Source organism: Haliotis asinina, chromosome 6 (genome assembly GCF_037392515.1).
Source record: "Haliotis asinina isolate JCU_RB_2024 chromosome 6, JCU_Hal_asi_v2, whole genome shotgun sequence".
NCBI classification, from domain to species: domain Eukaryota; kingdom Metazoa; phylum Mollusca; class Gastropoda; order Lepetellida; family Haliotidae; genus Haliotis; species Haliotis asinina.
Window position 1 is genome coordinate 61,270,848 of NC_090285.1, and position 17,576 is coordinate 61,288,423.

Genomic DNA, 17,576 nt, shown 5'->3' on the forward strand with positions numbered 1-17,576 from the left:
ATGTCTGAGATATACCGCTTTTAAAATCAACCCAAAATTCACTCCATTGTATGACTACAGTGACAACTTTTAGATATTAAATATGTTTCTGATCTATGTTTTCTGTATATAACAATATCATGTGTTTTAGTACTTGTTTTATAAAAGGTGCAGTTTTTCAAATTAATGTTTCTTTCGGCACTGTTATATCGGGATTCGTGTCGCATCGCACCTTCAGTGCACCATACATTGGATATATATCGTCGTGACTAAAATGTTAGCATCGAGATATATCGTATCGCAGGTGATATGCTAATACCAGCACTAATCTTTTACGGGCCTGTGTAGATGGGAAACGAGGCTGCCGTGGCCGCCGGGGACAGTGTAACTCTGGTATAACACACGGTGTTCTGTCTGTCACAGCTCTCCCATCAGTCCTTGGTTATCGATGTGGTGTTATGTTCAGCTGCACAATGAACTTTGTGCGAGGATCACGGGCTTCTACTGCTGAAACGACTGTGTGTAGAATATTCAAAGACCCATCTCGTGATGATACAATTATGATAACTTGTAAAAAATTATATTTTGACATAATTATTTACCCGTAAGCTAACTTGCAAACTTTAAAACTGTAAATACGGACTAAGCTACATTCAATAAGTCAAAAGTTGTTATTCATAAACTTGCATGTTTTCTTATATCCTTGTCAGCTTCGGGAATGCCAGTCATGCAGTTGCCTTGCATGGTATACCGCCTACAAACATTTAGAGAGAGTGAGTTTAATTTTACGTCGCACTCAACAATATTCCAGCTATATGGTGGCGGTATGTAAACAATCGATTCTGGAACAGACAATCCAGTGATCAACAGTATGAGTATCGATCTGTACACTTGGAACTGATGACATGTGTCAACCAAGTCAGTGAACCTCACCACCCGATCCCGTTAGTCGCCTCTTACGACAAGCATAGTCGCCTATTGTGGCAAGCATGGTTGCTGATGGTCTGTTCTACCCCGGGCCTTAGAAACAATAATGTGTCCATCTATATAACGTCAAATTCCACACTAGGTAAGCACATAGCGCTAACGATCAATAGCACAGCACAATCATTACCCGGATAGATAACCCAAGCTGCCTATCAGGCGCTGGAAAGGTTTAGTCTCATGACTTAATCCACCGGGTACAAATACCATGACTCATCCTACACTGAACGGATGAACTTCATGAACTCTATGCGGCCTGTGTCGTGAGGTTTGGTCTTCACGGTCTTAGGTGTGGCCTATTTGCTGACAGCATTTGCTGATTTATCAATGTGCTATTGGTGGCCTGCAGTTTAAGGTTCTTGTCAGCTGATGTTGTGAACCCCTGTGCTGGCCACTCCGATAGCCAGTGCGGTTTGTTTTGTTTTTTTGTTCAAGTCTTAGTTTAGTGTTCGTATATTTTCGTTGAGACATTTGGACAGGCTTGGACATGATGAGATATTCTTTGTAAAATATAATCATCAACATTTGCTCTTCTGGAATGTAAATATCTCCATTTACTGTCGTACATATGTAGATTACACAGCCATAAACAACATGTATTTCTTCTTCATTTATTTTACAATGCTGACTCAAAACAGTTTCCTTATCACTGCTTCCTAAGCCTCTGCGGACCAACTGGACATTGAGGGCGTCATGATCAATTCTGAATTAAGCAGTCGCGCATATTCAGTGCGATGTTATCTCTTGATACATGCATATCTTGCAGTGCACGGTCATAAACCCTTTGACCGAACATATCACTTATTTCTTGTGCAAACCAGACGTATCCCAAACCATAAAGATATAGCAAATGTTATACATAAGTTGGCCACATTGGACATTTTCTGCCGGCCGTTAACAGTCGCATTAAGACACTGAAATGGAATGTTTTGAGGTGCATTTGAATCCAGTCCTTCATACATGAAGCAGAATATGCCACTCCCCAAAGGCCACCACAGACTGTCCTCTACACTGCAAATATTTCGAAAGTTTTGGTGGACAATTTCAAACTTACACATTACTTTTTACGAAAGACTTAACTGTTCATTGAGCTTTAATGACTTGCTCAGATAAGCTCTAGTCCTATCAGTTTTGTGGGTAACGATTAACCCTAAATAGTCATATGCCTAATTTTACCATTATTAACCTTTTTCATCTTTAATACCCTATTGACGAGAGTATGGAAATAATACGCCTAGCTTCAACAGAAGTTTAAGTAAACTGTTTGCCAGTATTACGTCATCAGGAAACAACACTGGCATAACATTTACCGTTTCCCCTGAGATAAAAAGAACGTCTTCAAACGTTTCTTTTAAAAGATATTTCGGTTTCATTTATGAATGTCTGGTGCCAGATGGGCCGAGGATAACAGTACAGACTTAATAACATGAACCGCTCAGGATTAAATTAGAGAGAAGCACTACAGATTTAATTACATGGATAGTTTAGGATTAAATTTACTTCAGCGGATGTACTTTTGTAGAGACATCATATATCCTAACCACTGCATATCACACATTTGCATTATGTCAAACCGAATCGTGTATGAATACTGCAGTACATGCTTCCTTCGGACCCTCTATTGTTGCTTGTTACAATATGCTCGTTTGCTCTTCACAGAAACAATGTGAATTCTATTTTTTTTCAGCTGGAACTTTTCATATGAGCAATGGCTGATGAAATGGCCATTGTTGGCATTGGGTGCCGGTTTCCCGGTGCCAATTGCCTGGAGGAATATTGGGATGTGCTCGTAAAGGGAGAGAACCATGTGGTTGAGATCCCCCATGAGAGATGGAACAAGGATGCCTTCTTGGACACTGACGTCAATGCTGTAGGGAAAAGCTATTCTATGAAAGCAGGGCTAATGAAGAAGTGAGTACAGAAGAAGTATTATATGTCGGTCAATCACAAAACGCTTGCATGAATTACTTAAGAGAGAATGTATTAATTCAAAGTAAAGTAAAACCCAGGTTAACTTTTGCACGAATTTGTACTTAGCATAAACCCACTGTTCGGTACAATTATGCAGATAATATAGAACTGATACATAATCCTTCAGCTTCGATCACTTCGACAACAAACTTTTTAAAATCAACGAAGCCGAGGCTGCCCAGATGGACCCCCAGCAACGACAGGTGTTGGAGTGCACATACATGGCGCTCGAGGACGCCGGCATGACCAGACAACAAATAGCAGGACAGAAAGTGGGAGTCTACATAGGTTCGTTCATACCAAAGAGATCGGATTTTAGTCAGAACCGAGTTATGGAAGGATAAGTCTTTGAGTGAAAGCATGAATTTGATTGGATAACCACTTCGTTACCACCACTTAGCAGCAAATGTCATGAAGTACGATTATTATAACACTCATTCCTTAATTCTATACGAAACAATCATATCTGTTGTAGTCACATGCTTAAATCGTAATTGCATTGCATAAAGATACACCTATAACATCATGCACGGGCCAAAATTAAGGAGCTGTATCAAACGCATTTAAGTGTACATAAGTCGCACAAGTTTGAACATGAAAGAAATTCGATACTGGGAGGCGTCACTGTTCGACAGTGTCTTCGGAGAAATATCACAATTCGTTGGAATTTTTATTGTAAAATTCTTCCGAGTTTTTGTGAGGACGATGGTGACGTTTACGGACGCGTCAATCACGTTCGTATAGATGCTCGGTCAGGTGCCGATCCGGCGATTTGGAAGACCAGGGAAGTTTATTTACTTTTGCGTTGTTACATAAGGTGTGTGTGGTCGAGCGTTGTGTTGAAACAGCTCCTTCTTGTGATTAAAGAGTGGGAGGAGGTGAGGTCGCAGGTTTTGGCCGAATTGCTGTTAGATTGCCTTGAACCACAACATCTCTGACCTACCCGTGTAGGGTATGACTCCCAACACCAAGATATTTCATTTCACCAAATCTCTTCACCTGTTGAACGCAGTTCGGCACAAAATGTTCGATAGACACGTTGTATCCTGTCGTTGCAGGGCGAAACGCAATTCATCGTCACCACTTCCCCAGTTCCCATGCCTGTATTATGTTGCACCACAGGTCAGGATGTTGTTGGTGTAGTCGTGTCAGGACATGCCAGACGATTTCTGGTGGATTGGACCCGTGAAGGGCCTGGGGTAGAATAGGCCTTCAGCAACCCATGCTTGCCATAAAAGGCAACTATGCTTGTCGTAAGAGGCGACTATCGGGATCGGTTTGCAGTATGTTTGCAAAATGGAGCATCTCCTACTTTTTGAATGGTATAGAAAATGAACTGTTGAATATCCCCGTGCGCTTCTCTGGTTTGACGGGTGTATGTTCATATATATTCATATATATATATACGAAAGGTTCCATGGCGGTGGACTATCAGGATTATATCTCTACCAAGTCACAAGACGTCACCAACCACACTGTGACAGGCCAGGCCAGGGCTATAATATCCAACAGGATGTCCTACGTGTTCAACCTAACAGGACCTTCCATGACCATAGACACAGCGTGTTCCTCATCCCTCGTGGCCATACACCAGGCAGGACTGGCACTTAAAGCAGGTGGGTAAAGATTCACATGACTAGCATTCAGACAAGATGTGAACAGTAGATAATTAAAGCTGATCAGAGGAGGCGAGTACAGCATACCATCATGGGTATTCTATGCAGCTTGGTATAGAATATCATGAGTATATCAAGCACTGTGGTCATATAACGAGTGGGGGTCAAAACGTTTTGGGAACGTGATACAGAATTGACAGAGTAGGTTTTTGACGTAAAGCTCCCTTCAGTTCAATACACCTTACCCAATTGTGCTGCAATGCCCTGGTAATAGAAAAAATTTGACTGTTCAATAAACCAAACTCTTTTGTAGCTTCGAGTTCATCATTGGCAACTCGTCTTTCACGCATGCATGCAAAACTTCAAATTTCGAAACAGATTATAATCATTAGGGATGAGGTCAGGAAAAAACTCGTGCATTCTGCGATGGCATGAATAATATTTCTGTATTCAATGAATCTTCACGATAACAGTTAGGTATCTTTCTTGCAGTTATGACAATATTAATACTGTTTGGTGTGAGGTGCGAATAATCATGAATAATCAATGTATGCAATAATACTGGCAGCATGTTTTACAACAGCAGATAGAAAGTTCTCAAAACTTTTGGACCTCCCTCATTTATGGCATTGCACAAACCACCACTCGACGATACACTATACTATATGAGAGAAGGCAGTCGAATTATTTCACTTATTCAAAAAGAAGAAATCGGAGACATATTTTGCCATACATCTCAACATGATAGATAGGTTATGTGATATCCAGTCTCCCAAAGATCACACATGTGAGGGAAAGAATCAGTCAACATGTTATGAGCTGATTTCATTTATCCTCTTTCACATTTATTAAGGGTTTCGACATTGAAATCGCTGACCAGTGTTAATCACTAGTCTCACACCCTATGTTGCCTGACAATTGCATCTGTATATTTGTGCTTCTTTCTGAACATTTGTCTATATCAACAATTTTCAGGTGACTGCTCTATGGCAATTTGTGGAGGGGTGAACCTGACAATTCACCCCGGATATTTTATCAAGTTAAGCAAAGCTCAGATGTTGTCTCCCACTGGACAGTGCCACTCCTTTTCAGCAAATGCTGATGGTTACACCAGAGGAGAGGGATGTGGGATTGTCATAGTCAAACTCCTAAGTCAGGTATGACACTTGTCTAAGTATTCCCGATTAATAACCTGCATGTGGCTTTAACTGATCTGTTTGATATAACCATGAAACCACCATATAAATCAACAATCCTCAATTTAAAGCAGAAGCATTTATCCCGTTAATTATATATTTCAGGCTTTGCATGATGGTGACAACATTTGGGGGACTATTGTCACAGGGTTGAATCAAGATGGTCGCCAGGTTACGCCCATCACAGCACCATCAGGGAAACAACAAGAGGAACTGCTCAGTGAAATATACACCCGGCACGGGATTGACCCGACTGAAGTAGACTATATTGAAGCTCATGGTACGTATGCGTAAGGCGTTTCAAAGAAAGGCGGTTCGTACGTCTCAGCCTAATTTGAGTAGTAATACAAATTTTTGGTCTATTCTCGAGGCTTGGGACACTAGTGAATACCAAAGTTATAACTGGCCTTCAGTTATTTGAGATTTTGAATGGTGGCATCACTGATTTGGTTCATCCATTTCCTTGTATCCCAGATACATACATGGTGCCAGTCACCTGATTAGACCACTGTGATATTGCTAGAATATTGTTATTGGTGGGGTAAAACTGTTCGACATTTAACAGGGGACTTGATAAAAACAACAACAAACAGTTCGATCATAGTATGAACCAGCAAAATCTGTTCAGAGACTACAGGCCAGATATGTCTTCGGGCTCGTCAAGGAGAAAAAAACATATACTATTATGCATACTGGACATCTCACAAAAATCTTGCATGCTTCAAAATATACCTTGTGTGTCCCCAAGCAAAGAAGATTCTGTAATTCCTAAAGAACTATAAGAAAGGTTCCAATGGCTTGATCAGTTTTCATTTCTTATTCGTTATTGAGATATCACCTCGTATAAACAAACATAACTGACATATCTGTTCTTTCATTATCCCAAATAGACTTATGTATATGCTACTTTATGATATATCTCTGATATCGAAAGCTGTCACAACTAACCATTGACTCTTCAGGTACTGGAACCAAAAGGGGTGATCCAGTAGAAGCTTCAGCCCTGGGAACCTTCTTTGAGAAGTATCCACGCCAGCGACACATCGGGTCAGTGAAGACCAACATTGGCCATCTAGAAGGAGCTGCAGGAGTTGCCGGACTCATCAAGGTCCTGTTGATGATGAAACACAACACAATCGTGTCATCCCTACACTTTGACAGGCCAAATGAAGCAATAGACTTTGACAGATTTAAATTTGTAGTACCAACAGAAAACACTGACTGGAATAATCATAGAAAGATCGCATGTGTCAACTCATTTGGATTTGGGGGTAGCAACAGCCATGCTGTGATAACATCATTTAAGATGGAGACACCGGTCATGAATGATATTACCCTACCCGTTTGTTTTTCAGGCTCCACTGAGAAAACGTTGCACGAGTCAATAGCAAAATTCACTGAAAATGGTACCAGTTCTTCTTTCAGTGCTGTTGCTTACACTTCATGTATGGCAAGAGAACATTTTCCATTCAGAAAAGCTTTCTTTGCAAACAATCATGTTGATCTGAAGTCTCAAATAGAAGAAGAGTTACAAAAGAGAAACCAGCCATCTTTCTCGGAAAAAGGAAACACTGTATTTGTTTTTTCTGGCATGGGGACTGCCTGGGAAGGAATGTGCAATGATCTCATCTCTAAGAATGACCACTTTAAGGAAAGCATTTTGGAAATTGACAAATCCCTCTCCAGGTTTGTTCAGTGGTCCCTGATGAAGCGGCTCCTTGAATGCGATGATGTGAATGATCCTCTGTTTGGTCCAATAGCTATTTTTGCCTGTCAGGTGTCTCTCGCTCATCTGTGGGAAACCTGGGGGGTGAAGCCCGTAGCTGTTGTAGGTCAGTCAGTTGGGGAGGTGGCTGCAGCACATGTTGCAGGAATCCTGTCATTGGATGAAGCTGTGAGGGTCATCTATCACAGAACTCGGGTCCTGGCTGAAGCCACAGGAGGCAAGATGATGCTTGTCCGAAATGTTGAGACAGAACAAGTAAAGGCAGCCTGTAGGAAAGTTGAGAGTAAGATAGATGTAGCTCTTTATTACAGCCCAATCTCGTGCACTATCAGTGGGGATGAGAGGTCCGTGCTTTTAGTCAAAGAGGATTTGAAGCATTTTGCAGGTGGTAATGCACTGTTTCATGAGCTCCCTGTAACAAGTGCCTTCCACAGTCATTTTATGGATTCAGCAAGAGTTCAGCTTGATGAAATCTTATCTGATATCAAGACATCTGAGATGACAAGCAGATTTGTCTCAACAGTTGATCCTGATATGGATGAAAGTACAGTTATGTCAAAGACCTATTGGGGCCTAAATGTAAGAAGTCCTGTTAGATTTTGTGATGCAATCAAAAGTGCCGCACAAACATCCAAAATGAACATTTTTGTTGAAATAGGCCCACGAACTGTACTAAAATCACATCTACGGGACATTTTCAGAGATTCCACCCTCTCCGTCACATCCATTCCTTCTCTTCATGTCAAATCGAGTTACAATGACATTCTCCAGTCACTCATCTTGTTGTATGACTATGGCGTTAACGTCAAATGGGACACATTCTTTCCTGATAGGATGCAAACAACAAGCTATCCATCTTATGTCTTCAATTCCAAGCCCTTGTTAGTGGTGTCTGAAAGTAAACTGCAGATGCTAAAGGGCCAAAAGGAAACTGAAGGAGATCACTTGTTTATCAGGGGCAACACAGAGTCCGCAAGCTTAGTCATTGACCCTCAGAAATTCAAGAGTGTTTTTGAACACAAAGTGAAAGGAGCAATCATTTTACCAGGTGCCGTCCATGCCGAGGCAGCACTTACTTTCGCCAGAATGATTGACATGTACCGCCTATGTACAATCAGTGTTTCTGTGGCCTTCAGAAGCCCAGTTAATCTGACATCTGGAAAAGTGACAAACCTGGATATAAAACAATCTCACAGTGAAGCTGACTCCAGCATTTTAAGTACATTTGTCTTGAAGAAAGGAAAGACAGTCCATGCAGAAGCAACAATAAGGCAAACATCTGCGGATGAACCTGCAGAGAGAGTTGACCTTGAACCAATCAAAGAAAGATGTAAACACCATCTAACTGGAGAGGAAGTGTATCAACATTTGGGAAACAATGGTTTCAGCTATGGTGAAATGATGTCCGTGATTTCAGGTAGCCAAACAACTGAAAATGAAAGCCTCACTGTACTTGAAGTTGGATCTAAGCTCCAGAGAGAAGCAAATCACACAATTCTTCACCCTGCAATACTAGATGGCATGCTACAGACGCCCGCAACTGTCACTCGTGTGATCAAAGATATGCTTCCATACTCAGTAGAACATTTGGTAGTCAAGAGAAAGACAGAAAAAAAGATGCTCGTGCATTTGAAAGTGTTGCATGAAAGTGAATGGTACGTGCGCTACAGCCTGTCACTGCTAACTACAGAAGGGTATGTCATTGCACTCATTGGAAAATTTACTTTGAAAGCCATGGGTATAGACACCTTTGATGTCAGAAGTGTTGCATACACGATTGAAGCAGAAGAAATAGATCCTGAGCAGGAAAATGACAGCATAACAAACCTTGTTATGTTTACTGATGAGATGTCTATGTCAAAGACCCCAAACTATCCATGGACAGTTCACCATTTTTCCATTTTACATAATGATAGCTATGTTCCAGATCTTCGAGAGTCATCTGGAATAGTACTAATCTTTCAATCCAAGCCTCAGTTTGTTGACAATGGAATGGAAATGGAGAAAGAACTGGAGGAGAAGATCATGCCTTTAAGATCTCTTATACTTAAAATGTCACAACATGCCATCAAGTCACCGTTGCTCGTTGTCACAATGGCAACACCGTTAGACTACCAAAGCCCGGATAGAAAATCTCATGCACTTGCTTGCATTCACGAAAGTATTCGGGCATACATCAGAAGTGTTAGAAGGGAATTCACAAGGCTAAATATAAAATCATTGGATCTCAATGTTGGTGGCATGGACCAATACGATGCAACGATCATAATGTCTGAAATCTCGCAAGTCCTGAAGGTCAAAGGTCATGCTGAATTCGAAAGCCTTCATAGACGCTTGTATGGACAGACGTTTCAAAAGGAACCTGACTCAACACCGCAATTTAGACTGGACAGAAAGATGACCAGCCTGGACACTGTCCTCTATTCAACTTCTACGGAAGAAATATCACAGCCTTTCTTTACAATGTCAAGAAACGTGCAAGAAAAGGGCAAAGATGACATTCTGCTTTCTGCACAGTGTGTAGCAGTTCACTCTAAATTCCTGTCTGAACAAGTTCTGTTACCTATTGACAGTGGAGGCTACATGGGAATCAGCAAGGGAAATCCTGTAGTTACATTTGAATCAACTGGCTTTGCACACGTAAATAGCAGAAGAAAGGTGTACATTGCCTGCTATCCACAACAAGTGAGATATGAATACTTTGTCCCAATGAAGTTTGCACTGAATGTCAAACACTTAGGAGGTCATTTTGGGACAGGGTGTATGCTGAAGTTGTACTGTCTATGGCGAGTGTGTGGTGAGTGCAGCATGAAAGATGTGGTGATACTTTATTCACACCAGACAAGGAAATATGCAGAAGTGATGGAAATGATATTGTTGTCAAAACAAACCAGAACAGTTTCTTTACTGACTCCAGAGGAAATACCAAACCACAAAGGACATCATGCTCTGATATCAACTGTTCAAATTACAACAGAACTAGCACAACAGATTGTCCTTGCATGGGACTGTCTTGAACAGATCATATCCCTAGAGAAACTGATATCACTCAAAGTGATAAATTTACTAAAGTCTGCAAAACCAAGACTGAAAATAGCAATTGTCAGGACCCAAGAGTTCCTTGCCTTCTCTCAAATGGATGAACATATTCCAAAGCTTTACACGTGGATAAAGAAATATAAACAGACTATCTCAAAGATCTGCGTTTCGTTCAGGCACTGCAACGACACTGCGTTGAAACACCACCATAGTGCTCCTATTAACATCACAGAAATCCTAGAAACGTGGGAGTTCAACCTGCAAGAGAACACCAGCGTCACCACAACACAGTTAAAGGTACCTGAGATTCTCTTGTTTGACAGAAGGGGAATGTACCTTGTTGTAGGTGGAATGACAGGACTAGGTTGGGAATGTGTATTGTATCTGGCATCCAAAGGTGCTGGGTGCATTACTATTATCAGCAGGCGTAATCCAGATCCAAACAAACAAGATGAAATGAAGCATGTGTCTGAGATGTACGGATGCATTGTTACATCTCAGTCAGCTGATGTCCAAGATATCAAGGAAATAGGGTCAGCTTTGAAGAGGCTAGGAACCCGTTTCCCTACCTATTCTTTGAAAGGGATATTCTTTGGAGCTGCTGTTCTAAATGATGGAATTCTTTTAGAAATGACGAGAGAAAAATTCAGGGTCGCTTGTTCTCCTAAGGTTGCTGGATCCTGGAACCTCCATATCCTGACAGAGCATCTCCCACTGGACTACTTTGTGCTGTTTTCATCAGTAACATCTCTCTTTGGAAATGCTGGACAGACAAGCTATGGTGCTGGGAACGGATTCATGGATGCCCTAGCTCATGTCAGGCGGCAAAATGGCAAGTGTGGTCAGACTGTAAACTGGGGTCCTCTGAATATGGGCATGCTGCAAGAAAGACACATAAAACAAATGGAATCGTATGGATACTTTCTGATAAACAAGAGAAGTATACCAGACTGCCTCACACACATCCTCATGTTGAATAAGCCACAGATCATTATGTGCGGTCTCCAGTTGGCAAAATTTGGACAAAGCCTCAAAAGAGAGCACAATGTTGAACTGCAGTCTCGATTTAGATCGGTCTTGTCTCCATTTAAGGAAGCAGTGTCTTCAGCTGCAGCAAGTAATGTTGAAACATTTGACTTTGAGGCAATGAAACAAATGCCCAAGCAAAATGCACTAGCCAAACTTGTGAAGTACGTGAAGGGTGTGGTTATTGATGTAGCTGTGCTTGACGACTCCTCTCTAGATGTGGAGCAAGGAACCAGAGACCAGGGAGTTGACTCAATGAATTTCATGCAAATTACCGGGAACATCATGGACGACACACACGTTCAGCTATCATCAACAAAACTGAATGTTGAAAATGCATCGGTGACTCAAATCGCACAGTACATTTATGATGACTGGATGATCAAAGGGAATGGTGATCACAAACATGAGCAGTCGCTTCCGGTCACAGATTCATTAGAATATGACGCAGTTCTTCTCCCAGGAGAACAGTTTGTTTTTGACAACTACATGAGAGATCCGAATCATACATCACATTTATTGATTGTGGAAGCAGAATTGCCTGATGTTTCAGAGCCAACGTCTGTCAAGAAAATGCTTCAGGAAAACGTCAGACGACACCCAATTTGCAGGACAACTTTTCATGTTGTAAATGGAAAAGCATCAAAATCAACTCTGAGTGCAGAGGCTGATATTGACTATAGGATTGGTGATCTGACAAATCGTCCTGATGTAACACGTCTCACAGAGGAACGTTTTAATCTTGACCGCCAAGGACCAATACGATTTGTCTTTGTGAAAGGAAAACCCCCACATCTCATCTTTGTTTTTCACAGAATTGGTTTTGACCACCAAGGAATATCAGTCTTCATAAACGACTTCGTGAATATAGGTCACGCCTTCTCACATGGAAAGCCTCTGAGTGATGTACAAGGTGATCCAGATCTGCCCATTGGTCCAGAAATACGGACAATCCTTCAACCAAGATATGAAGATATTAAGGAATTTTGGATAAAAACGCTTGGAACAGTTCCATACGTGTCCTTTGCAGACAGGAGCGTGTCATCCACATCACAAATGGACAGTATAAGTGTAAAGAAAACTTTATCAGCTGATCTGTACCAAAGGTTAAACTCTTTCACTGACAAAGAAGGATTGTCACGGTTCAAGTGCCTTGTAGGACTCGTTCAATTGTTGTGGTCAACCAGAGCAAATGGTCAGAAATTTGCCATGTCAACATACGTTGATCAAAGAATCTTCAGCCCAAAGTTAACAACATCTGTTGCAAGAGGTGTGAATTTTACACCGCTGTCCTGTGAAGTGAAAAACGATGACAAATTGTCAGTTCTTACATTTCTCAAAGAGAACAGTACCATGCTTGAAAAGTGCATAGAGAATGGAATATTTCCTTTTGGGGATCTAAAGTATTTCCTTTCAGACGATCAGAACCACAATATAATGACGTCTTTTGTCACATTTGGCACTGATGAGATGAGGAACATGGGTAAAGGAAACGATATGCGCGGTGGCCTTGATGCCAATGTTCGGGTGAAAGCATTATTTGGCCCTAACACAGAACTTTATTTTGACATCCTCAACAGGAAAATGTCCAAGACAATAGGCATTGTCTTGTATGCCCGGAAAGATTGTTTCACAGAGAAGCGCATTGATATGATCCTCAATGCATTTTTGGGCTTACTTGAGGACACTGTTGCAAATCCACAGATTACAGTCCGGACACTACAGTCTAAACCATACATCACACAACTTCAAGATAAGAACACGCGTTTGTGACTGAGTACTTTAACCAGTATGTGAAGGTGTAGCACATACCATGACAACATAAGCACTGATGCCGGCATTTTCTCTGTGAAGGAAGTTCGATGTTGCTTCAGATGCATGGGTATATTTCACTACGATGTGGAAAGAGAGTGGCAAGAAAGTGTGAAACATTCTCGGGCTTGTAAGACATACTGAAGAAACCGGATATATACACGCTGAAAGTGAATTTTCTTTGTGTTCCTAATGTGATGGAATTAATACCAAGTGAAGTAAGAAACTCACATATGTACTGTTTCCTATGTATTTTTGCTGAACAGGTGTTCATCCGGATCTACACAATGACATGAATATTATTGTACACATTTGTATCATAGGTATGTTATGTATCACGATCTTAACCTTAAACAATCATACATGCATGCGCACGTACATATGCACACATACATTCTCTCTCTCTCTCTCTCTCTCTCTCTCCATCTCTCTCATACATCCATACACACACACACACACACACACACACACACACACACACACATACATACATACATACATACATACATACATACATACATACATACATACATAAATGGCATCAATAGTTAGGAGGTATACATGTTGTACTTTCTTTAACATAATTTAGTTATGCCATGCCATGCCAAAGAAGACAAATAGCTATAGTGAACTGTGGATACTGCTCCTGGCTTTAGTTCGTCAGATATCAGCATTATGCTTTCAAACATGAAGCTGGTAAATGGCAAAATTGCACTTCTCCCTTTTAATGTCTTGAATGTTACATTGGACACTGATATTTGTTCATCGACTTGTTTATGCATATATTTCTTATGGAATTATATTTATATTGTAAGTGTTACCCAGAGCATTTGCTGACTGGAAATACAAGAAAGTTTTTATTTTATACTTTTTTTTCATGTTTGCACGTGACATAGATATGGAGTTTAATGTGAAACAGATCCAAAAGATCGTTTAGAAATTGATTTTGTGTCAAGTGCTCACAATTGGTATCAGAAGCAGACGAAAGTCATGAAGCATATTAACTTCGTGAGCATTCTTTAAGGAAGAAACTCAGGCATGTTTTTGTCATCCAAGTCCAAGATAGTAACTATAGGGAAATGTAGATACTGCTCACACGTGTAATGGAGCCATACCTTGCATCATTGTTTTAGTTCGTCTGATACATATAATGGTTTCTAACATGGAAAATTTCGCAGCGTAATTGGACTTCTAAGAAAATCACTTTAAGAGTTTTGAATGTTACACTGGACACTGCTGTTTGTTCACTGACTTGTTATACTGATGTATATATTTCTATTATGGAACTGATGGGGGTTGTTTTCACACAAAGCATCAACCCATGTACACGTATCCACGTGTTTGCATTCAAGACGTACATTCCCCAATACAAACACTCTCTGGTGTGGCCAAAGATCACTTGCATATCCCGCAGAAGTTGAGTGGAGTGATCGGCCCCAAGAAGCCAAAGACTCTCAAAGCTTGTCATCTCCAAATCCCTACCAGAAACGTTCCTCTTCGGCCATGTTTCTCCGGACTGTTAATATTCAACCATATTGTGCACTTTGAGCGTTCAGTCTATATGTTTGGACATAGTGACATATAAATGCACCTTTAGTATAACATCAATGCTTATATTTTATGATTTTATTGATATATTGCTTCTTTAAAGTGGATGGTGGCAAGAAGTGTTTGACAGCAACTGTCAACTTGCCCTACATCACATATATATTCTAATGCACACGAGGCGTAAATACACTGTATTTTTTAACCAATTACATTATGAAACATTTTGTACGTACACATACACATGTGTGCGCGTGGGTGCCTGCGTGCGTGTGTGTGAGAGAGTGAGTGAGTATAACCTTATAGCGAATCTGGGCACAAAATTTAGAGAGGATATTTTACGATTTAAGTGACATGTATTCAATGTTAAAGGTTTGTGTGAAATATGATTATAGAAAGTGAGATCTCTTTAGCACATCATCACGGGTTCGCCAAGGCTGTTGAACCCATTTCTCCTTACTCTCTTCGTAAATGAGTTAGTTGCAGTTTAAACAGTTATACGAATGGTATATATGTTCTTAAAACAATTGTCATTTACCATTGATGTTCTTTTGATAGATTTTCTAAGTGTTTGGTTTAAAAACAACTAGATGATTCAGTGTATAGTTTTAAACGGGGATTAGAGAATAAGGAAACATCTGAAACTGAAATGCAAACTGTGAATTATTATAAATATATATGCATTATCTTTTCTTCATGGTTGTTGGAGGTCAAAGTGCATGAAACTATGATTGTAGAAGCCAAAGATATTAGATAGGTGCAGATTTCTTATATAAAAGCAGTCTACAGACGCGCCTCCAGCAGTGGTGTGTGAGCTTTACAAAATGTGTGTATAAATTGTGATACACGATCTGTTTGATGTTCATAAATGAAAAACTTGTCTCTCGCTTATTTCGTTGTATACATCTGTAGTGCTAAGAACATGAAGTCGTGGGTGGACAGGGTCTACTATCAACACTCTAAAATTGTAAAGTACCAATTCATGCTTAGGTGACTGCAGGAATGTTGTCCACCTCAACGCTTTACATAAATTCAGTACAGTGACAGGATGAAAAATAGCCTTGGTGGATTTGATATGGCATTTGACTATTTTAAAGTCCACCCACATACCTAAAATGCAAAGGAAAATAGAAACCTGGCAGTCCTAAATATCTAGCAAATATTCTTCATACTAAAATACAATTATTACTGACGACTGTCAATTTCATTAATAGATTCTTTCTACTCCATTAATTGTCATTTTATTTTAGGTTTATGTATTCGAATTTGCCACATATTTATGGCATAGTTTAGGCATTAAATGTATGATGTTTAGTAAAATAAATATGATTATTGTATTGTTCCTCTTTCTTCTTTATGTATGTAAATAGATAATGAAAATTACAAATGATTTTATATGTGGACTCTTTCAAAATCATTGAATGCAATGCACATCCCGAGCACCTGCTGTCACTTTAGAGTTTTACCGTTACAAAAACATCACTACTATTGCTACGCCTAATGGAAACTGTTAACGTACCATGATCGGCAGTTAATCTCTGGCGTTGATATCATGCAAATTCATTAGAGCTGAGTTTAATGAAATGGCGAAGACATGAGGTTAAATATGTCATGTTTCAGAACCACAGACCTTCCATTACCCGTACCTTCCATTACCTGGTTTAATACATATGTACATCGACACCGCAGTTCTTGACGACGTTCTCAATCTCTAGTTTCGTTCCACTTTACATTCGTAGCTATGCGATGTGTTTAAATAGAGTGTGGGTGTAACATCACGGAAGTATTGCAATATATGGATGAACAACTAACACTTGGCATTACACTACACTTACACTGTACAGAGGAGATTCTGGTAGTTTTGTTGGGCTGAGTCCCATCCAGGATTCGAACTCACAACCACAGAGACAGGCACCAATTTTACGAGTGAGTGAGTGAGTTGAGTTTTACGTCGCACTTAGCAATATTCCAGCTATATGGCGACGGTCTGTAAATAATCGAGTCTGAACCAGACAATCCAGTGATCAACAACATGAGCATCGATCTGCACGATTGGGAACCAATGACATGTGTCAACCAAGTCAGCTAGTCTGACCACCCGATCCCGTTAGTCGCCTCTTACGACAAGCATAGTCACCTTTCATGGCAAGCATGGGTTGCTGAAGGCCTATTCTACCCCGGGACCTTCAGGGGTCCAATTTTACGAACAAAGTCTAATCCCAAATATAAAACTTTGCATTTGAGTAAGTGTGCGAGTTTAGTTTTACTCCGCACTGAACAATATTTAAGCCACATGGGGCGGTCAGTAAATCATCGAGTCTGGACCAGACACTCCAGTGATCAACATCATGGGGATCGACAATTTCAATATAATGTCATGTGTCCTAACCAAGTGCCAGACAACTCCATCCCGTTAGTTGCTTTTTACGCCAATCACGGGTTGCTCAACATCATTTCTAACGCAGATTTTGACCCTTTCTAAATGGTATTGTGTATTCATGGAGGAACGACTTCATTATTACAATGAGAGCAAGTGATGATATCCACTTATCGTGATCCTTCCTTGCTGCTCGAACCTATAAATACCTCTCACAGAAGTACGTGTGTGACATTTACTTTACTAAGCAGATCAGATGAAAGAACAAAGTCACTGAAATCATACATATTTCAGAGATATTAATA

At 40.3% G+C, this 17,576-nt stretch overlaps 1 protein-coding gene across 1 annotated transcript; it reads left to right on the top strand.

The window, feature by feature from the left end:
- The first annotated feature begins 689 nt into the window (after positions 1–689).
- On the top strand, positions 690–13,314 carry LOC137286608 (mycolipanoate synthase-like). The gene is made up of 7 exons (XM_067818556.1): positions 690–752; positions 2,651–2,874; positions 3,062–3,222; positions 4,347–4,550; positions 5,526–5,707; positions 5,852–6,026; positions 6,709–13,314. Exons 2-7 carry the CDS (start codon positions 2,672–2,674, stop codon positions 13,308–13,310), a joined length of 7,527 nt encoding a protein of 2,508 aa, XP_067674657.1. The 5' UTR covers positions 690–752; positions 2,651–2,671; the 3' UTR covers positions 13,311–13,314.
- Positions 13,315–17,576: the final 4,262 nt, after the last annotated feature.